This window comes from Parasteatoda tepidariorum, chromosome 4, assembly GCF_982258835.1.
Source record: "Parasteatoda tepidariorum strain Cologne lab strain chromosome 4, Ptep-v5.0, whole genome shotgun sequence".
In the NCBI taxonomy this organism is placed as follows: Eukaryota; Metazoa; Arthropoda; class Arachnida; order Araneae; family Theridiidae; genus Parasteatoda; species Parasteatoda tepidariorum.
In genome coordinates, this window is record NC_141758.1 from 84,675,222 (window position 1) to 84,699,875 (window position 24,654).

The 24,654-nt window shown below is 31.1% G+C and overlaps 1 protein-coding gene across 1 annotated transcript in view; it reads right to left on the reverse strand.

The window, feature by feature from the left end:
* LOC107441534 (sodium/potassium-transporting ATPase subunit beta-like) overlaps positions 1-24,654 on the reverse strand; it is a 151,917-nt gene that overhangs the window by 6,474 nt on the left and 120,789 nt on the right. Inside the window, exons 2-3 of the mRNA XM_071182508.2 lie at positions 4,643-4,871; positions 72-417 (exon numbers count right to left, since the gene is read on the reverse strand). Of these exons, the coding sequence (XP_071038609.1) occupies positions 72-372 (301 nt within the window). The 5' untranslated portion in view covers positions 373-417; positions 4,643-4,871. The remainder of the gene's footprint in view (positions 1-71; positions 418-4,642; positions 4,872-24,654) is intronic.

The following is a 24,654-nucleotide window of genomic DNA, read 5'->3' on the forward strand; positions in this document are numbered from 1 at the left end:
TTTTTAGAACCTTCCTTAAGAAAACCTTGACAATGGAGGAAACAGAACAGTTAAGAATAAATGAACGTTACCTATTGGGGAGGGCGCCAAATGCAGATCGCAATTGTGTGTGCCAAGGGACCCCTGTTGTTCCTTATAGGCTTGCATTAAAGAAGATAAATCGTCCACGTGCCTCTGCCATATTTTCGGATTCTGTCTGTGGACCACTATTGTGGGAGTTCTGTTAATGAATCTACGTGGTTGAGGGATGAGATAAATGAGTTCTGTTGTTTTCAAGTTGACGGAACGTGGATGGACTGATCCTGATAGAGCGACGGCTACCATGACAATGACGACGACCAGAGCGATGCAGAGGAAGGAGACAACACCCATGAATGTGATGATACGCCTTGCTGGTTGCCACGTCGAGGGAAAGTCCTGCTAAATAAAAGAATGTTTCTATCTTCTTAAAAGGAACATTTGGGTACACGTGATTAGCTTAATAAACGACGCGCATTTAAATTAGAAAGGATTTTTATTACGTCATTAGTATATATTTGGTGGTAAAATTGGACAAGAGATATTCCTACCACTTTCCTATTAGCTACTGCTCTTAAATCAGCACTGTGATTATTGACAATACACGTTTCATTTATTTTCTGCCCCCTATAAGCAAAAATTGCACTCCAAAAAAAGCATATTCAATTAAAATTTAACCACTCCTTGACTAGTCGGTCCTTTAACTAGAAAGCTATAGTAGATAGCAAAGAAAAAATTTACAATCGTCCCTTGCTGCTACAAGCAAAATTTATCGGCATTTATATCCAGCCAAAAATTTACCTATTGTGAGTTAAAATTTTACCACTTTTCGACCAGCTAGTTTCTTAACTGGAAAACTATGCTAGATGACAAAGAATCTGATAATCAAAGAATATGCTAGATGACAAAAGAAGATCATCGATACCAGTATCGTGGAGTTCCATCATCAACTGACTCTTGACTACAGTTTCTATGGACCGGTAGCCATTGTGAACTGGAAAACTCATTCATTTGCCCAAGAAGTCTGAAAACCAGCAAAACCAAAGAGGAACTTAGAATTATTTCCTACCAAACAATATTCAACCAACCAACGTAGCGCATCCCTGGATTGTAGTGGACTAGCCAATCTATCTTTGCAATGCTGGTAAAACTTTCCAAATAATTTATTCACAACCAGCCAACCAATGTAACGAGAAATTAAGTTGCAAACTTAGCCATTCGTGCTGCTGACTGGTTCGTGCTGCTGACCAAATAATGTTGTAATTTTACTCTGTAAAAGAAAATCTGTTAAATTTACTGAAAAAAAGACTGTCAGGCAGTGTTCCAGTGTACTGCCGTTTATTTCACAGCAAAATACTGTTATTTCAAAACGGGCGCTTGTTTTTTTTAACTATGTAAATAATGCTATTTTAACAAACAAACTCAGTTATTTCAACAAAAAACTCTGTTATTTCAACAACAAACAATATCTCTGAAATCATTATGGCAACACTGTGGTCAGTTCTAGCCGAGAGCATAATTCGCACGACAAATCAGCGCTGGGATTTGAATCCAGTTCACCATATTGTAAGGAGAGTTTTCTGACTGGTTATTAAGAAAAATCTTAAACTATCTTCATTTTAAAAGTGCTATTCATTATAATCATGTTTAAATGTAAAATCGCATAAATTTTTATTGGCTTCTTTATAAAAGTGTCTGAAAATTTAACTTATCGAAAAATTATGCTTAAAAACAGATAAAAATAAGGTGCAATATAAATTCGACAAAGAAGTCCTACCACAATTTTATACCAAAACCATAAAATAATTTCTGAAAAGTAAGAGCAAATATCCTTTATGAAATTTTGCCATAGGCATGCCTATGCTAATCTGTGGTAACATATGGCAACCATTGAAATTTATACAGCAAAATGCTTGAAGCCTATGGCAAATATAGAAATTCGTATGGCAAAACACCATACTCCTATGGTTACCATAGAAATTGGTATGGCATTCATATGAAAAGACACCAAAAGTCTATGGTAACCAAAGAAATTTGTATGGTATTATACGGCGGGACACCATAGTCTAATGGTATGATTAAAGGGAAGTACCATAGGCATATGGCAAACAAATAGAAACACACTATACGCGTGCTTCATTCATATGGGGGAGTGGACATGGTTACAAAAGGAAACAGGCGTGTTTTAATGCAACTCCAACGATCCTGATCACTTTTGCGTTAATTATATCAATCCATCAAAAACAATAGCACTTTTCAATGAAGTTCATTCACATCATAGTGACTTATAGTTATTTAAAAATTATTTTCGATTATTTCAACAAAAACCAGCATTTCAACTTCAAAAATTTGCACTGCCGGCAAGGTATGTGCATGACGCCGATACCTCGACAAAGCATTACCCGGCCATACTTAGAAGAGTTTTTTTTTTCATTTTAATTTATTCAATTTTTATACTCTATCATTTTTTATTTAGTTATTTATTTTGAATTTCTAGCTAAATCAATTTTTAAATTTATTAAAATTAAAAAATATCCCAATTTCGACAAAAAATTTTTAAATTTTTCATAAACAACTTGATAATCTCGAACCAAATTAGCTCTCGTAGCTAGAATAATGGTGCGTGAACTTCGCTGATGTTAGATTTTCTGCATTTCTACGTTATTGTGTAAAATTTTTTATGTTGTGATTTATTTTGGTTTAATTAACAATAGAAAACCAACAAAAAGTCAGTAAGTCTACTCCAATTTTGTTTTCATTACTCATATTACCTTTATTGTTTGCTAATTAATTTTCGACGTAGAGATTTAAATTTCGGATTCTTATCCACAAAAGGTTCCTTGTTTTCTTTTCTCATATATTTAATAACTTAATCGTTCGCCTTAATTTTTTTTTATTAAAACTATTTTTGTAGCATAATCATTCTTGTGCAAAGCCCCGAAAGCTCACTGTTATTACCTTTATAATTATATCCTCAATTACCCCTATAATGACGAAATTATTCGTGGTTGGAGTTGTATGGTTTTATTGACTAACTGAAGATTGTGATGAAAATAGCATAATAAAAATGACAGTTGAAGGTGAAAACTAGATCATAATTATAATAAAACTTTGATTTAGTAGTATTTGCAGAGCTGGAGATACAAATTATATATTATCCATAATGACACTTTATACATTAAATAATGAATTTTGTATAATAATATCAATGAGGGCAAGCCATGGGAGATAAATCGATCAGCTTACTCAAAAGCCAAATTAAAAAGTGATTAAATTGTCCTCAACAGTCAGTTAGGAGCATGGGAAGAAATCCCTGGTTGGCGATTTATCGAAAGATAAAATATCCAAAAACAAAGCCAAAAAGGTAATCAGTATCAAATTTGAAAATAATTTGGCGAAGGCGAATCGCCAAAGAGACTGTGAGAATTAGTATAACCAAGTAACTAAAACATTTTTGTTTTAAGAAACAAAGAATAAAGAGTTATAAATAGATTTTTATTTTCGATTTAGTTGCGACAGTGAATTAATGAGTCTTACATTAGTATTGGAATAAAAAGTTAGCCGTTACATTGATTGTTAATAAAAGAATAAAATATTTTATATTCGCTTTTATATAAAATGTAATTAAAATTAAATGATTGGTTTAATTTAATTAAAATTCGATTAAGAATAATTAAAGAAATGAGCTTAAGAAATTAAAGAAATTTTAAAAGCTAGGAAATGTGTGTAATGCCTATTGCGTCATCACAATCCCTGTTTATTATTACGTATGTATAAATTTCGCTTTACATAGTTGTATGATAAACTTCCACTGCACTATAAAGAAATGTTGCCATAGCCAATGGAAAAATGCTTTTGAAGACTATAGCACAAAATAAATTTATGACAAAAACTTGTTTCATAAGAAATTATAATTGGATACCCTAATGTGGTTTAACCTATGGTTAAATATCATTATGCACTATTCCCATTCACGTATGGCAAATATTTAACATACGCGTATGGTAAAAAATTGCCATTCGCGTTTTTGTGACAAAAGTGTATACCAAACTCTTACCATTACCAAAACTCAATGTGAATATCGTATGTTATTTTTTATGGCAAACCTGTGGCAAATTTTCCTAAAAGTAGAAAATAATCATAAAATGATTTTTTTTTAATTTTTTTTTGGTTAATGGTGGGCATTTGGTTCTATTTCCCAATGGCCTCAGAAATGCCAAAATTGTTACTCCCTTATCGTTACCCAGTGAGCAACTACTACTAAGCCGCGGCGGTGGAGCTGCGTCACCCACGTCATACAACCACAAACCGGTTTATAGGGAAGGTTACATTCGCACAATCACACAGAAGAAAGAACGTAGAACACAGAGAGGGAAAGAAACATCAATGCCCTGAGCGGGATTCGAACCCGCAAACACAGGCTCCGCAGTCAGGCGAGGTAACCACTCAGCCACCTGGACGGCATTTTTAAAAAATAAAAATTTAATTTATCGTTTGGTAAGAGCAAAACTGCATGGCAAAAACTTGAATTTGAATTAACAGTTTTAAACCACTTATAATTAAGGTGATAAAAAAAGAGAAATACAGTTTCGTGAAAAACGGTTTTAAACAGATTAAATCTTACATTGCAAGTAATTCTGTGAATTTGAATGTGTGGACCATCATCAATGACTAGGTTGTTGGTCTCTTCTTGTCTTCCCGGGGGTGGCCAGTGAGGAGTCACACCATCAGTATCAAACTTGACTGGTGCACGGAGTGTATGAAAGTTCGAATTGTTTTGCTCTTCTGTGGCCCCTTCAAGTGTGACAGCAACGTCCAGTGGCAATGTTGACGGCCGTACCGTGTCACCTCGTCTAAAAGGAAAACAATAACTTTTTTTTATCTCCCTCATTAAAGAGATTTAGCAATTTCACAAATCACTTCGTAAAACCTATAAATAAGATTTAAATCAACTGCACATGCGTACCAGTGACAATATTGACGGCTATACCACGTCACCTCGTCTAAAAGGAAAACAATAACTTTTTTTAATCTTCCTCATTAATGAGATTTAGCAATTTTACAAGTCATTTCTTTAAATCCATAAATAAGATTTAAAGCAACTGCGCATGCGTACCAGTGACAATGTAGACGGTCTTACCGTGTCACCTCGTCTGAGAGGAAAACAATAACTTTTTTTATTTCCCTAATTAAAGAGATTTAGCAATTTAAATCATTTCTTTAAACCCATAAATAAAATTTAAAGCGACTGCGCATGCGTACCTAAAGCCAATGTCAGAAAAGTGCGCAATGAATTGTCAAAATCGACATGAACAAAAGAAAGAGATTTTACAAAAATCCATAAGTTAAAAAAAAGAATAACGTCATGAGTGGAAAGACATCACTAAATGAATGTTAATTTACTGCGATTTTATTATTTGAATGAACAATTTACGAACTAATTATTTTAAAAGCTGAACGATTTTGCGAAAGATTCGTCTTGAGACCAAGTTCGCTCAATAGCTTAGAAAAATTATGCAACATCGTTACTCTTAATAAGATGCTAATAAATAGCAAAATATTTGTAATTTGAAAAAATAAACAGTTCTTTTTAGAGCCAAATGGATGCCGTATGGACAAAAGTGAGATATTGGTTTCTATAAATAGTAGTTATTTTAAATAAAAATTATTTAATATTTTATATTCCTCCATGTTATTGAAAATATTATTGTCTTTTCATAACATATTAACATGTTATTAAAGAACATGTTAATATCATGTTTTTTAATTAAAATTTTTATAATAAATATGTTTTTCAATAAACATGCTTCTTAATAAACATGTTATTAACATGTTTTTTGATAAACATGTCATTAACATGTTTTTTGATAAACATGTCATTAACATGTTTTTTGATAAACAAGTTATTAACATGTTTTCGATAACATTAAATTAACATTAATTATTGTAAATAAATGCTTTCATTTTAAGACGATATTTTTTTCCATAAAAATATCAGCATCAATAAAAGTATCATGAAGAAGTATTTTTTTTAAATTTATCTTTGAAAAAGTAGATTATTCAATGAAATTCTACAAAATTAGGCGATTTTGGTTGCCTTGTACACTCTAAAGTACGGCGCTAAACTTTAAAAAAGCATCCGATATATGCATCAGATATTATACGACATAATATATAACAGGGGTTTCTAACTGGCGGCCCGTGGGCCGCATCCGGCCCGCGAAGCCTTTTTTGTCGCTCACGAACTAAAATATATTAGTAGTCATTTTTTTGTGGACAATTTTCGTTCATAGAAACCTAATTTCTTCATTTCTGTGAAATTTAACATACCAACGGTGCAAAATAATTTATTTCTCGAGTTTTGCATCCTGGAAAATATTTATTCAAATACAAAAATAATCGTGCATGTTGCTCTTTTTTATTTATTTAATTTAATTTTTTTTTGTATTTGTGCATTTTCTTTTTTTTCTTTTTTTTTTGTCTTCAGCATGTGTGCATCAAAAATTTTCTCGATGAAATTCTCCGATTTAACTTCTTGAAACCACTCATTTTTTACGAAAATATTTACACACACATTTGTAAATTTTAAATTTAAAATGTAAATGTCTATTCTCTGGTGGTTGCAGCAGACAAACCTCAATTTTCTCATTAAACATTTTGTGTGGTACTATGTAAGTTTTAATGCCAACCCTTTTAAAGTTTTATATCTTAACAACTAGATATCTGTTGTACATTAATAGTTTAATACATAGGTGCACATTAAAGTTACTGTAGCCTGAATTTTTATTATTTAATTCATATTTTTAAAAATATTATTAGTAACAATTAAGTATTTTTTAAAATCTACTTCTTATTTTAATTTGTAATTCAATACTTTTACTTTGTACAACTTAGTAAAAATCTGACAGTAATATTTAATGTTCCTTCAAACATAAAAGAATCATACATTAAATTTTGATAAAGTTGTGGCCCACCATTTGATTTGTGCTTTTAATTGAGGCCCCCAGTCTCATGTAAGTTAGAAATCCCTGATATATAAGATCATAACTTATATATTATTGCAACAACCTAATCATTTACTCGTTCGTGAGAATGGAAGTTCAAATACAGCCGGCCGAATTCTTCCCGGGAAGTAAATGGTGACCGGTGCACATTAAATCAATCGGGTCACAAAGTCCGCCATGTTCCCATAACAAATTATACCTCTGTGGATACTGAATTGGAGATTGATTGTTCTCTGGTCCAGGTCAAAATTACTATTTGTGGATGAATGAATGAATGTATGGATGGGTCCACCCTGAGTAGAAGTGGCAGAAGTTAAATTCTTGGCCATAGATAGTGCCACTGGAAACCAAGAACAATCGCAGCCTTCGACGTAATGGCCTACGAAAACAGTAACAAACGTTTTTATTAATTAATACTACCACAGCATGAAAAAATTTGATGATAGGGAAGGGTTACTAAAGTCTCTGGCATCTCGGAAACGTAGAAATTATGAATTGAATTGCTTAAAAAGTCATCAGTGAAATGGCTGTTTACATTTTAAAAGTTGAAGCGATCTGGTAGGCGTTCCACTGTCTTTGCAACATGATCATTGTTTAGTACAAATGTCTTAAAATAAAAGAGAAATATAAATATTAAATTGGCAAATTTTTTAGTCAAAAGGTTTCTAAAATATTAATTACGAAAGTTTTAAAATTTGAAAACTTGCATGGTCACCAAGGACTTGGGGATTGTGGAAAACTGCTTTCTAAGTTGAATTCAAAATTTTAAAAAATAAGACGCTAAAGACATGGGAATATGGAAAAAAAATTTGTTTTTTAGTGGAAATTTTATTTTGCCACAAGCAATCATTTGTATTGGGGAGCGAAGCAAGCAGGGGACGAAATCCGCTACTAACATAAAAATTTTATAAATATTATTCTTATCATTACCCATGAATAATTTTACGTGTTGAATAATCATTATAATACATAGCTAATATTGTCATTTTTAAATATCTTATTTCTTAAAAAAATTTCATGTAAATAGCACATGGGATTTTTTTTTCTTGCATGAGGCTTTTTAGCAGATCTTAGATACTTTAATATCCCTAATTTCAAATCGGTTTCACTCTCCAAACTCCAGTTTTTTAATAACATTTTTTATTTCTTTATCTGAAAATGCAAGTAAAAAAAAACGTTAAATATAGCAGGAAATCGCATAAATGTTGTTATAAACTGCTATGAGAGTTAAAGCGCGTTATCAGGATTAAAATTGTATTGAAACCCATTCCCAGAAATATCGTCATGCGCCATTAAATGCTCTTCAATATTATAAACTGTTTCTGCGCCCCTAACAACGTATGATGACGTTTCTGAGTATTAGTTTCTATGCAGCTTTAATTTTAACAATGTGCTCTAACTTCTAAAGAAGTTTGTCACAACTTTTAAACGCAATCCCTTGTTAAATATAACGCTTTTAAAATTGTACATTTCGACAAAAAATAGACTAAAATCTGATTTTAAAAATAATCTATAGTCTGGAGGAATCAAAACGTATTTCAGATTTAAAATCACACAAGTTAAGCAATATCAAGCATTTGCATAAATTTATTTCCCGGTGTAATTTAGAGTGTTAGATGAATTGTTTAAAACTTCTTTTCTACCTCTATTTCAAAGTTAAAGATAAATCTATACTTTTCTTATGAAACAGCTACAACATTACATAAAAAAGTTGTTTTAACTACTTGTCTAAAATATTTAAAATTGTTAAATAATAATATATGTTCCTTGAATCATATATCATTAAAATATATTAAACTGAATTAGAATTGAAAGAGAATTTTCAATCGCAAAATGTATAACAAAACTTCTACAAACTTCTACTACTTTTTAAACATGAAGTTTCGTAAAGTACACACAAACATTCGCACTCTTTGTAAAAATGTTTCAACTTTAAAAACTACATTCTTTTAAAGTACAAATCCTTTGGAGAATCGAAGTAAATTGCTATCTGCAAACAGATAGCGTTCGCAAAGTGATTTTCCAAAAACATCATCTATCTCTTGAGCCTTTCCGGTCCACCTGTTATTTTTCTTTTTAAAACTACTTTTGTGAAGCGTTTTCTATCAATTTAGATTCAGAATAGAATTTTAAATCCCGGCGATGCAAAGCAATAAGTAATAGAAGTTACTTTCCGGCATTGAAGATCGATCCGATATCGACTGGAGATGAAATTTAGATGCTTTTATGTCCATTGGCGAGACATTTTTGCAATAGAGAATGACAAAATAACTGACAAAAATAGAACTATTTTAAAATATCACTTCATAAAAACTAATATATTTGATAGAACCTGAGGCATTTTATTTTCAATTGTCAGTAAAAAAAATATAAAAACACAGCTGCAATCTCCAGAAAATTAAAAAGAGATTCATTCTTCGTACACAAAATCGGTCGAATAGTTCTTGAGAAAGAAAATTTTCAGTAAGTATTTGACCGATTATGTTATAATTTAGAATTTTGGAAATGACTTTCTGGATTTTAATCACTCCTTTTTTACGCATATTTTAAGATTGAAAATGAGGTCTTGAAAAATTTTTAAGTAGCTCCAATTTAAAATTGTTAAGGTAATTATTTTCAAATATCAGTAAAAAATATAAAAATACAATTGCAATCTCCAGAAAATTAAAAAGAAATTTACACTTCGTACAGAAAATTGGTCGAATAATTCTTGCGAAAGGAAAATTTCAATAAATATTTGACCGATTTTGTTCAAATTTAGAATTTTAGAAATCCTTTCTGGATTTTAATCACTCCTTTTTTACGTATATTTTAAAATTGAAAATGAGCCCCTGAAGAATTTTTAAGTAGCGCCTATTTAAAATTGAATTTGTTAAGGATATTATTTTCAAATATCAGTAAAAAAATTTAAAAACACAACTGCAATTCTCCAGAGAATTAAAAAGAGATTTATACTTCGTACACGAAATCGGTCGAATCATTCTTGGGAAAGGAAAATTTAATTAAATATTTTACCGATTTTAATAAAATTTAGAAATCCATTCTGAATTTTAATCACTCCTTTTAATACGTATTTTTTGAAATTGAAAATGAGCCCCTGATAAATTTTTAAGTAGCTCCTATTTAAAATTGAATTTGTTAAGGTCATTATTTTCAAATATCAGAAAAAAAATATAAAAACACAGTTTCAAACTCCAGAGAATTAAAAAGAAATTTATACTTCGTTCATAAAATCGATCGAATAGTTCTTGATAAAGGAAAATTTCAGTAAATATTTAACCGATTTTGTTAAAATATTGAATTTTCGAAATCCTTTCTGAATTTTAATCATTCAATTTTTAAGGAAAATTTTTAAATTGAAAATGACCCCCTGAAATGATTTAAAATTGAATTTGTTAAGGTTATTAAAAGAACAACCTTGTTTTAAAATGTTATAACTATTAAATAATGTAATCTTTTTTGAATAAAATGTATATTATTATTTTATAATCATATACTAATTATTTCAAGTAATATTTTTTTAATAGTGAGAATATAGTGACGCTATTTCTTTATAAAAAGAAATGAAAGTTTTAAATTTTCCTTACCCAAGAGTGCTACATTGATTTTTTATCAAATTTTTATGATGGATCACATGGTTTAGTAAATTAAAACAATAGCCCTTTTTTAAACATATTTTAACACTTTAGAAACAAGTTTTTTTAATTGAAAATCCTTTGGAGAATCATAGCAAATTACTATCTTCCGACAGATCCCGTTCGAAACGAGACTTTCTCCAAAACATCATCTATCTATTGAACCTTTCTGGTCCACCTGTTATTTTCTCTTCGTAAAAAACTTCCTTTATGGAACATTTTCTAGATATTAAGACTCAGAATAGAATTTTGAATATCAGCAATGCAAAGCAATAAGTTATAGAAGTTATTTCTCAGCATTGAAGATCGATCAGATATCAAACTCAGATGGAATTTAGATGCTTTTACCTCCATTTGCCACAAATTTTTGCAATAGAAAAAGGCAACATAACTGACTTAAATAACATTATTTTAGAAGGTAAGTTTATTAAAATAAAATATAATAAAATAAAATATAATATAATATCGGACATTCTATTTTCAAATATCAGGGGAAAAGATATTAAAAAGAACTTAAATACAGTTTAAAAATATTGTTAAAAGATATAGAAAGAGGAAGTAAGTTGAACAGTCGGTTGAACATCAATTGTTATTGATGTATGAAGTGTACAAAACAATAAAAATCATTTCGTTTAAATTTTGGTCGTTTGTCCTTTAACATTATGCAGTAAAAACGATATAAAAATGTGTATACCTTGTTAAAAGCGATGAACTTGATCATTTATTTGAAAACGACAGTAAAATAAAAGCGATGAACTAGATCATTTATTTGAAAACGACAATAAATTAAAAAGCGATGGATGATCTAGTTACTCCAATGATGTTTTTTCTGTTTCGTTCTTTGGTATGATGTTCTTTTTCGTTATCACTGTTATGTTTAAAATAATTAAAAGTTGTTAAGTTTCTTAACGTTGGTATTGGATGCTTTTTTTAAAAATAGAGTTGTGTTTTAATCAGTTCTAGTTCGTGTTTCAACATACCTTTTAAGTATAGAAAATAGTTTCAAATTTATTTTCAGCCAAGATACTTCTTTGCTTAAACTGTTTTCACAGTTGTTTGAAAAAAATTTTTAATCTATCAAATAACTATAAGGACATGACAAAAATTGCGAAGATTAAAACTAAGATTAAAACTAACATTAAGAAGTCAAATTTGTGGCAGGTCTTTCGACAAAACTATTAAGACAAATTTTTACTGATTCCAAACACAGCAGCCTTATACACTGTAAAAAATTCCGAGTCATATTGCAGTATAAAATACCAGCACTTTGGGTACAACTTAAGTAAAATTCATTTTATCGTAAAATCTATTTATTCCGTAAAATATTATACAGCAAATTTTACAGTAATATTTATTGAATTAGATCAATTCAGCGATTTTAAGGTAATTATTACAGTAAAAATTACGATTTACAAGATTTTTCGTTCTGTAACATGTTCCGGTATAAAGTACAGACACCCTTAATGCTGGTATTTTTTTACCGAAAATTTTTACTGTGTTGTAAGAGGATCAAAGTTCTGCCACTTTCAAAAAAGAACCGGAACTATTAATACCTGAAATATCATTTACCACACAGTACGGTAATTTACCATATTTTTTTCTTCCATGCAGTTATACATATTTGATTAATTATCTTATAAATTTAAAAAAGATTAATAATATAAATAAAACGTTCAGAAAGAGCCATTTCAAAACACAAAATGTAGGCAAAAAAATATCCTTACTTCATAAAAAATTGAATTAAATGTTTAAAAAAATACAGCTCATTATTTACTAAACAAATTCTAGAATATAATTTCTTTTCCAATAATTAGAATGTTTTTGCGTGCTTGATAGTTATCTTAATGATATATTAACAAACATATAGTAATTAGTTAACATAATTATGCACAGTTTTATTCCTATGCTGATGCATATTTTAAAAAGTATCAGAAATTAATAGTCTGTGCCAATTTGATCAAAAAATTATTTTTTGATAATAATAGCACGTAAGGATAAACTTAAAACTTTTAAGTTAAAATTACTTTTTCGATTTTTACCCACCTCTAAACTTTAATAGAATATTTATATTTCATTTTCTGTACAAAAGCATAAGTTAAATAGCAAAAATTACTAGAAGTGTTCCGACAGTTCTCCCGTTTATTAATTTAAATAGATCCAATGTTTGTTTGTTTTTTTCTTATTTTTGAAATGATAGATATTGTATTAAACTTTCACAGCGAACATTTTTTTCGAAGCAAATAAACACTTTCCATTACATAGTTTAGCATACAAAATAAAATTCTGTCCTAGATCTTAGTTTGATCAAAGTATCACATGAAGATTATAAGTTATCACAAAGTATCACATAAGGATTATAAAGTATCACATAAGGATTATAAGGTATCACATAAGGATTATAAGATATCACAAGGTATCATATAAGGATTATAAGGTATCACATAAGGATTATAAGGCATCACGAAGCATCACGTAAGGATTATAAGGTATCACAAAGTAACACATAAGGATTATAAGGTATCACAAAGTATTACATAAGGATTATAAGGTATAACAAAGTATCACATAAGAATCTCTCTAGAAACCATCACTGTTCCACACACTACGAACACGTTATTGGTTAGTTAGTCCAAAATATTGGTTTCAAAGTGATTCTAACTGCAGTGAGTCACTTAGAATAGATGATATTTTATTATAACATTAATATCTCTGATGCACTGATTCATATGTTTCCCCCCTAGCATCATGTGTATCTTGTAATGCAGTTATAAAAACCCTCGTCTGAAATATAAATTTTTGAGCACTATACTAACTGCTAAAAATATATTTTGACCCTACTTATTACCAATATATGAAACAAAAAAAATGTAGACAAATTTACAAGTACCAGCCCTAGAAACAATTTTACCTTGGCTCTTATTGGGCCCAAACTGTAGTTCCGTTATTGGATACGGAATTTTTTTAAATGCACACAAGTCGCGATACTTTGAAATACCGTATCTATCATGCATTTGATAATGTGTATTGAATATAGCAGAAATAAAAGTACATTACAACTATCTAAGCATTATTTATAGCAGCAAGAATGAAAGCTTTGTTCCGGTAGTAGTATCTGTATTTCGTCCTAAATTTCTGTTTTATAAAATTGCGAAATCCTGATGTTCAGTTTTTCGCTGCGAATTGATCACCTTTAATGATATAGGCCAAGGTACTCACATTTCCTAGTTCGAGTAGCATCTGGATTTTAACTGATTATCGAAAAGGAAGACCACGAAAACCTCCCACAGTTAGCCTGGCGGCAAAGGGACTCAAACGCATGATCCGTCTACCATTGAGGATATTTCACGTCAGCACTGTGGTCAGCGCAAGCCGGATGCGGAATTCGTATCGAATAACCATTGCTGGGATTCGAACCTGGCTTACCTAATTGGAAGGGAAACGTTCTATCCCATGAGCTATCACAGCTCAAACTACATTCAATCGTTTTCGATGTGGACACCTTAGAATTTTGTATTACCACAACAGAAACAAAATTTTTTTGATTTGTGTCGTATGCTTTGCCTGCCAGAACAGATTCTTCATTATTTAGACCTCAAAAAACATGATCTTTGCGAACACCCATTGATAGTTATTTACTTCCTCAGAGGACCATAGGAACGAAAGCATACGACATCTTGCAATTAGCCTTGATCAGCTAAACTAATTCCTATGGACTATGGATTTTAGCAAGAAAACAACAAAAACTACCCGTTGATTTACACCAGTGGTTCCCAACCTTTTGTGGATCTTCGCCCCCCTCTTGGGGTTGGCTGACACATATTGCCCCTTTCTCTTTTTGCTCAAAAAACCATTCATTGGTGCTTGTGAGCAACCAAACACTGAAAATATGCTATGTTATTTGATTTTAATTTAAATTGTAATGCAAATAAGGAGGCACATCTATCCTGTCATTTTTATTAATTAAAAAAAAATTGTGCATCTTTTTTTTCAAAAAGAAATGATATTTAAAACGGAATAATCAAAACAAAAGTACATTTTTTTTAAATTCATATTTTAATGTAGTCAAGAAAAAGTTCAAACATTAACAACTAAAATTTGAGAGAAAAAAAATTAAGTGGGAGAAAGTACATTTTTACCACTTCAATGACTGCCCTGTGCTTGGTGTATTTCAAGTTAAAGCTTGAATTTCAGGTTTTATGCTCGCCAGATTTAAACGCCTTTGAAGCAAATGCCCAACCTATCTCTTTGCTTTGTGAGCAGCTGGAAGACAGAACTAAATCCTCTCTCCACTATATATGTTGACGGGAACGAGATGAGAAGCGACTCAGTTTGTTTCCACAATTGTGGATAAGTGTCCATAAGCTTTACCCAAGCTAACTCGTAACCGTATTTTTTAAAGACGACTTTAGCCTCACAGTCATACTTCAAATCTAAAAACTCAGTCTACAAAGAGGAAGTGAGCTAATCCACAGCTTCAAAAGAGAAAGGTTCGAAAATCCAATCTGGACTTTCTAATTTCATCAAATCTTTAAATCTTGATTCCATAACTGATCAAGGTGATCAGTAAAAATTAAAATTTTATTTTCGAGAATCTCGATATCTGCCATTGAACACTTTTTAAGAGCTGGAAATTGCATTAGCTCTTTGCGACCAATGTTTGACTTGTAGATGTCAAACTTGGCGATGAATGAAGATATTATTCCCTTAGCCTTGATAATGTTCATTTTATTTCCTTGAAGTTTTGCGTTGATTTCCTTCATTTTTTCAAAACTATCAATGAGGCACGCAGTTTCCAACTTGCGTTGCTTCAAACTCTCACTTAAAACAGGATCAGTGGTGTCGAGAAACTCAGTAACCGAATCCAGCAATTCGAAGAAACGGCTCAGTTTCCTTTTGAAAGTCATCTCACAGCTGTATGTAGGAGCAGGAATTCGAAATCTTCATCATTTTCATGGCAAAGTTCTCGGAACAAACGGTTATTAGGAGAATTAGCTTTTATTTTATTGATGCCAGAAGTCACCAATTTTTCGCAGCCAAAAGTTGACAATGATTGACATAATGAATGCTGAGATAACTTTCGGTACTTCTTTTTTAAGGTGATCCAGAAACCCAGTATGACAACCAGACATGGTTGGAGCACCATCTGTTGCACAAGCACTTACATTTGTGAGGGGAATTTCTTTTACCTCAAAATAATCTTTGACCAATTTAAAAATCGACGATCCTTTTGTATCTGCGTTCAAAGTTCTTGTAAACAACATTTCCTCGTTAATCTTCTTACTCTCATTTATGAATCTCACGTAAGCTAAAACAGCTTTGTTATCTATCACAGTTGATTCATCAATCTGCAATGCAAATTTACTTTCTTTCATAAATTTGATGAGTTTTGATTCAACGTCGGCGGCCATCTCATCAATACGCCTGGAAACAGTATTATTGCTCAGAGGAACAGAGTGACTTATCAGATTTCCGCCTACGATATCAAAACATATGACAAATTTTTGACACTTGAATTTTTTTTATTTTTCACTATCATAATTCTTTGTCTACACCAGAACCATAGGTTTCATATATATTTTCAATTTCAATCTCAAATAGCTTTTATTATTAATATTATTAGCAATTTTTATCTTTTGAGGGCTCATCGCCCCCTGATCGCTCCCCTAAGGATTATCGCCCGCTTGAGAAGCTCTATCGCTCCCTTTGGGACGATCGCCCCCAGGTTGGGAACCACTGATTTACACAAATGTTTTAAACGATTCGTTAAAAAATATTTTAAATGTTAGCAAAATCATCTAACAGAAACTAATAATGCCTTATTTGGTTTTCCTACTAAAAAATTTGCGAAGGAAATAATGGCTTACGAAGGAAATAATGGCAGCCTAATGTATCTTAATTAATGACATAATAGCTACTTAAAGTTACGCTTACTGTATTTTAATTTACTCAAGTTTTAAAAAGAAGAATTTGTTTTAAAAGGAGAGGAATACCCGAAGCGATTTTCAATTTAAAGTATGTATCTACTGATGCTTCTACTACTACGCTAGGTATTATTTGTGAGAAAATGGAGATTAAAATAAATAAAAAATATTCAAGACAACTATTGCTTTAAATGTGTTCTTAAAAAAATTATTGTCAGCTATTTAAGCTCAAGGGAATAGTGTAAACAAATCAAGTAAGCCGAGCAAGCAGTAAACTTTTTTAATAATATAAGACTTAACAAACTCCTTTCTCCTTTTTTAAAAATTCATTCGGCTTAAATGACTGCAAAAAAATCCTTTTTGCAGTTAGAAGCGTTTAGTAAACTTTCTATCATTTAAAATTCTAAAATGTCAACAAAAAAATTAGGTTTAAGAAATACGTTTGTTTCGTATCACAATGGTATACTTCGAAAATTCCAATACATAAAGGAAAGATTTAAAAGAGCAAAGTTCAGAATTCTAAATACTTAAACTAATTGTGTTAAACTTTCTTAATTTATTACCAGCGTTGTAGAGTTTTAATATTTAGCAGTGCGTAAACGTGAACCTGTATAATTTCGATTTTTTATGTTAATCTCTGTGTTGAAATTAATAGAAATTTTTAAATGAAACTAATAGAAACGAACATGTGTCGAACATGGAAAAAAACACCAAAGTTTCTCAAGGTCAACCCGATTGGAAAGGTCATTTTATAGCTGATGAGTTTGTCACCAAAAACATTGTATCTTTGCACTGTGTGTGATACTGTTGAGCTAAGAGTAAAATAAAAGTCAATAAGACATATTAGTAGTTAGAACCAGTGAATCCTCAATAGTAAACGGACACATTATCCCTTAAGTTGATTCGTAGGGGTTAAAAAATATTTTAGAGATATTCATTACATTTCTTACATAGAGCTGGTTTATAACCTGAAGTCGTAAGATGTTAGGGAATCAACAAATAATTACTATAGTTACATAAGGTTACAATAGAATCATTCTAAACAAACACGACCACATGAAGATACAATGGAATCATCCAAATAAGTACTACAATGACACGTGAGTGCTAAGAACCATTCAAATCAGCACCACAATAATGTGAAGATGAAAGAGAATTATTCAAATGAACGCTACAATAGTATGGGAGTATAGGGTTATCATGCAAATACGAACTACAGTAGCATGAGGGTACAAAGAAATCCTCCAAACAAGCACTTCAACAATATGATATAACATAGTCCTTCTAATAAGCAATATGATAACATGAGCATACAAGAAACTATCCAAATAAGCACCAAAATAACGGGAAGATGCAAAGTAATTATCCAAGTAAACACTAGAATAGCATAAGTAGACAAACGTTATCGAAATAATTACAACAGTAATACGAGGGTACAGTGGATTCGTCCAAACAAATACTGCAATACTATGATACAAGGCAATCATTCCAATAAGCCCTACGATAACATGAGGATACAAGAAAATCATCCAAAAGAGTATTACAATAACAAGAGTGAGCAAGGGAATCATTCAAATAAGTACTGCAATAGGAAGAAGTTACAAATAAATCATCCAAAATAAGGACTATAATAAGACGAGGGTTTAAGGAAATAGTCCACACAAGCACAGCAGTAATATGTTACAAAGTAATCATTCTAATGTACTCTACGGTATAATGAAGATACAAGGGAATCATTCAAGTAAGTACTACAATAACATGAGAGCGCAAGCGAAACATCCACATAAGCACCACAATTGCTTGAAGATGCAAGGAAATTATCCAAATCAACCCTAAAATAGCTTGATGATAAAAGGGTATCATCCAAACAATTACTACAGTAATACGAGGATACAGTATATTCCCCCAAAGAAACCATGCAATAATATGATGCAAGGCAATCACTCTAATAGGCCCTACGATAACATGAGGTTACAAGAAAATCATCCAAAAGAGTACTACAATAACATAAGTGAGCAAGGGAATTGTCCAAATAAACACTACAATAGCATGAAGTTACAAATAAATCATCCAAAATAAGGACTGCAATAAGACGAGAGTTTAAGGAAATCATCCAAACAAGCACAGCAATAATATGTTAAAAGGTAATCATTTTAATAAACCCTGCGATATCATGAGGATGCAAGGGAATCATTCAAATAAGTACTGCAATAACATGAGGATACAAGGAAATCATCCAGATAAGCACCACAACCGCGTAAAGATGCATAGGAATTATCCAAATCAACACCAAAATAGTTTGATGATACAAGGGTATCATCCAAATAATTACTACAGTAATACGAGAATACAGTATTTTCATCCAAACAAGCCCTGCAATGATACAAGGCAATCATTTTAATAAGCCCTAGGATAACTTGATGATACAAGAAAATCATCCAAAAGAGTACTACAATAACATGAGTATGCTCAAGAGAATTATGCAAATAAACACAACAATAGCATGAAGTTACAAATAAATCATCCAAAATAAGGACTAGAATAAAACGAGAGCTTAAGGAAATCATCCAAACAAGCATTGCAATAATGTGTTACAAGGTAATCATTCTAATAAACCCTACAATATCATGAGGATACAAGGGAATCATCCAAATAAGCACCACAATAGCGTGAAGATGCAATGGAATTATCCTAATCAACACTAAAATAGCTTGATGATACAAGGGTATCATCCAAATAAGAACTATAGTAACATAAAAGCACACTGGAATCATCCAAACAAGCACTGCAATAATATGATACAAGGCAATCATTTTAATAAGCCCTAGGATAACTTGAGGATACAAGAAAATCATCCAAATAAGCACTATGATAATATGAGTATGTGCAAGGGAATTATACAAAAAAAAACACCACGATAGCATTAGAATACAAATGAGTCATCCAAATGAGGACTACGATAAGATGAGGTCACAAGGAAATCATACAAATAAGCCCTACAACAAAACCTAATTGGTACTGCAACAAAACAAGCGTCATAAAATTTTCAAAGTGAAACGCAATTAACGCTCAGAAAAATAATAAAAATTTAATAAATTTGATGCAAAACGTTTAAATTTTCATTCGAAACAGGTCAGTAAATAATTGTTAAATTGCTTAAAAATAACGAAGAAAAATGCTCTGACCTATTAAAATCAATGACAATGGCTTATTAAAAATTTATAATTTACTCTAAACTAATTTTCATCAATCAGAGCTGCTAAAAAGTTTCATTAAAAACATTTTTTATTAGTTTTAGCACTTTAAGTATTAACTGAAAAAATTACAACAAAAAAAATTTCCAATCTCTAATGTAGAAAAAAAAGGAAAATTTAATTAAATTAACTTTGAAATGAGAACTCTTTTTTTTTTAAATGTTAATCCGACAAAGTAAGAGAAAAAAGTATTTTGATTATTTTTCTTTTATACCACAAAATTCTTTTATAATTGAGGTTAGGTAAATATTCTTTTGCCGTAACAAGGAATTAGTTAGAATAGTTAGCTAAGCAGTTCGTTATTTCTTTCCGTTTGTTTTAAACTGATGTGTTAAATATTTTTGTTGATAGAAACAATTATTTGATATAGTATATTTTCCTATTTATTAACCAGTAAGATTATCGCTTATTTCATCCTGCTTTAGTATTAAATGCTTTACAGGATTTTCCGTAATCACTACCTCTATCTGTAAAAAATAAAAGCTAGTTGTATGTTAGGGGTTGTAAGTTTTGACATTTATGAGAGATTACGATAAAAAGGTGATCAATATCAGTCAAATCACTAGTGGAGAAAACTGTGTAAAAAAGTTCCTCGGTAGCCTAATGGTCCATTGGATATTCGTCCGATGGGGCCGGGGTTCAATCCTCCAAGTCGCTGAGAACCACCGAGTACATGTTATATACCTGCTAGTAAAATTCGTAGAATCAAAAGTCTGTTGCTGAGCAGTAGTACCATTGGTACAAAAATCTGTAGAAAACGCCTTTGGTGGAAATGGCCTCACGAATCAGTGATGCTGCCATCTATCTGTCAGGTTCTGAGCTAAGTCGCAGTTACACCATAGCGGTGCTCTCTTGTCAAACGAAAAACGCTCCTCCGTGACTTAATTTACTACGATATTTCAAGCTTGACTTATCCAACTGTCATTAGAAACTACAAAAACGCGAATAAAAATACCCAGAGATAATTTGATTGCTCATTATTTGATTGCTCAGTTCTTTTTTGCAATTAAATAGGTTTTGATGTTCTCAGTTCAGCCTTCTTTAAAAATGTTGGTTTTCTTGCTTAGATTTACTAAACTACAGGCAATTATTTACAAAATGTTTTCAAATGAATGACTTCTTTGGATTTAATTTTAAACCTTAGATCATTAATATAATGTGAAACAAATTAGATGACTCCCGGCAACAAATCACAGAAATGTTTAGCAATGTTATTTTAAAAATAAAGTATTTCTTTTAGTTAATTCTAGAAAAAAAATGAACAGAAGTCACTTCAGAGCAGATATTAATATGAATATAAAAATGAAAACGATAGTTACAAACAGGTCAAATTTTATTTTTTTTAGACTAAACAATGCCAAGTTCAAATAATTTTTAGATGAAATAATTAATATTAAATTGATTCAACTTAAAATATAATTATAAATTAGAAACGTTTATATAAATATAATTATAAATTTTAGCCAAAATGTAAAATAGTTCTAAATTAAATACATTTGTTGATGTTCAAATTAAAATTATTAGTTTGCAATGAAAACGATAACATAATAAATATTTATTTTTGAAATCGATAAAAGAAAAAAGTTTATTTATATTTTGAGTATGCCAGACGAATATGTAGATAGAGATTTATGCTCTAAAGAGATTTATTTATAGCCAAGTATAGTTTGATAAATGTAGATAGATGTAATTGAATAAAAAAAAAACATTGTTCGCTCATAAAACATAAAATTCCAATATAAACTGTTATCTAAATAAACGTACTGGAGTTTCACACTTACCCAGAGCTTAGTTAACTTTAAAAGAACTATGGTATATGCAAATTTTAATTGGTTAAAATCAACTACATTTACTATGATATTTAGCATGAATATAAATTATAAAAACATTCGTAAACTTAGAACTTACCACGTCATCTAAACAATAAAAAATAGCTCCCTAGAGTATGCATGATACTGTTTACATGCACTTGTTAATTATAGACTTAAACAATGAAAAATCGAACAATTGAAAAGTTAGAAAACAAAATAAATCAATTAAACAATAGCTCCCGGTTCTAAACACTTTAATGTAAACACTTAAAGGAAAAATTTAACTAAATATTCCATTCCTATTGCAATATCAGTTATGTTTACTTTAATTAGAAAAAAATTTCCAAAAACGATTTTCTTATTAGTATTTGTAAATAGTATAATAGCATTTAAAAACAATACTAACTCTTACATATTTATGTCTTTTCCATTATTCAACAAAAATGCAAAACTGAAACAAAAGTTAACCCAAGAGAATGAAAGCAAACTTTCTTCAGACTTATCACGTATATCTTTGAAGTGTAAAGTGAGAACAAGTGCAAGAGAGAAAGTATCAAATGAACTGCACAAAACGGCAAATAATGGTTTAACCAGATTCAAAAGAAGTGTAAATAAACACCTAAACAAGTTTATAAATGCAGTTTTAAAAGATGAAGATTATGATGCTCCTACAGATGTCCCTACAATTTATTCTGAACAAACAATTGACTACTTTACGAACAAATATATGCATGGTGAAACACAAAATGATAACTTTTTAAACCAAGGTAGTTCTTTTCAGCCAATAGAGGTCCCACAATACAATGAATCCAACTCAAATTCATTAGAGAATACAGAAGTACTACAATACAGCGGATTCACTTTTAGCCCTTCTTCAACTACAGAACAGTTAGAAGAACTTGAAAATACAAATTTGGACACAGCAGAAAGGACAGATTCTCGTCTGCGTGCTGAGACAGATTCAGCTGCGTCTATCACATCTGAGTTGCCTCAGTTCAAAAACTTTAATTCAGTTACCCCAAGAACAGTAATTCCCCAACACAATGGCTCATATTTAAATATATTAACTACGACAGAGTTGCCATATAACGATGAAGTAGTGGTAGAACTAACAGATATAGCAAAACTTATAGATATCACTGATGCTTATTTAAGTACACCAGATGCAGAACAGCAGCCACTCTTTAATGAAACAGAATCAACTACGATGGATGCAAGAGAGTTTTTAGTGCTCAATAAGGATTCAAGTATGGAAAAAGCAGAAGAGCCAATACACTTCAACGAAGCAGATTCGGCGACGATGGATACAACGGAGTTTCCGCAGATTGATCAGACATATTCAAATACAAGAAAAGCAGAAGAGCAGACCAACTTTAGAGGAGAAGAATCTATTATGTCAGATACTACAGAGTTTGATCAGCTCAATCAAGCATATTCAAATACGAAACAATCAGAAGAACAGCCACACTTCCGCGAAGCAGAATCTATTATACCAGATATAACAGAGTTTGAGCAGCTTAATGAAGCACATTCAAGTACAAAACAATCAGAAGAAAATCTACACTTTCACGAAGCAGAATCTATTATACCAGATATAACAGAGTTTGAACTGGTCGCTGAAGCATATTCAAGTGCGAAACAATTAGAGGAACAGCCACAGTTTAGTGAAGAAGAATCTATTACACCAGATATAACAGAGTTTGAGCAGCTCAAAGAAGCATATTCAAGTACGGAACTATCAGAAGAAAAGCCACACTTCAGTGAATCAGAATACGTTACGCCAGATACGGAACATTTTTTGAAACTAGATGAAGCTTATCAAATGATACCAAAAGTAGAAAAACTTCAACTATATAGTGATACGGAATCAGTTACGTCAACGGCAACTGAGATATTAGGAGAGACAGATTCAGATACGTCAACGATATCGACGGTTTTACCATTAAATATATTTTTTTCAGATATGACAGGCAGGAGTGACCTATCACGACTCACTTATATAAATTCAGATTTACCAAGAGATGAATACATGCCACATTTCAAAAAAGTAGATTTAATTACTTCAGAAGTAACAGAAATAACTCCGCTGATGGAGATAGATTTGGAGATCACCAAACAGCCAGAGCTTGATGACGAAGATTTAACGAAGACATCAGAGCAATTAGCCCTCGTTGTTTCAGATACAAGTACTCCTGTGATACTAGAAAAACTTGAACTGCTTGAACCAGAGTTGGAAAAAACAAAGCAGGCAATACTCCATGAGGAAGATTGGAGCCCTACATCATCACATTTAGATTTTATTGCTGTAGATTCTGACAAACCACACTTCAGTGGCGTCAAAAGAGATGCAACAAATGATCCATTTATAATTCCTGCAACAGCATATTCGGAAGAGCCTGCTATAACAGTGTTTGTGGACTCATACTGTGGAAATTGTACTTCTTCTGAAAAAGGTGTTAATTTTACTGAAGATATAATATCAGCAGAACCAATGGCAGTTTTACATAATAAGGAAAATTATGCCATTGATAGTCTGAGCACAGGTGCAAATCCACTGATTATTGATGGAAGCAGCAATAAAAATAAGCTTCATGACGCTGAAATGTCATTGTCTACTCTAAAACAAAATGAAACCGTAACAAATGCACGTTTTTACACTACTGAAGACGGCTATGATAAAATAGAATCTACTACGTCTTCCACGAAATTATCAAATGAAACAGTAGATAGTTTTTCTTTTCCCAACATAAATGATAAGTCAACTGATAATGGCAGTAGTATAAAAAATATGTTTTATGATATTCCAACTTCGTCAGTTTTAACCGAATCTGCAACATCTCAAAAACTGTTAAATGTGAAAATTACAACAGCCATGAATTTTGTTACCTCTCCAAATGAAGTTGATAAATTAACAGAAATATCAAATGATTCTGGCAGTAGTTACGGAAACAATACCAATGAAAAATACAAATCGTTGGTTAACCAAACACAGAAAGAAGATACAACAAATT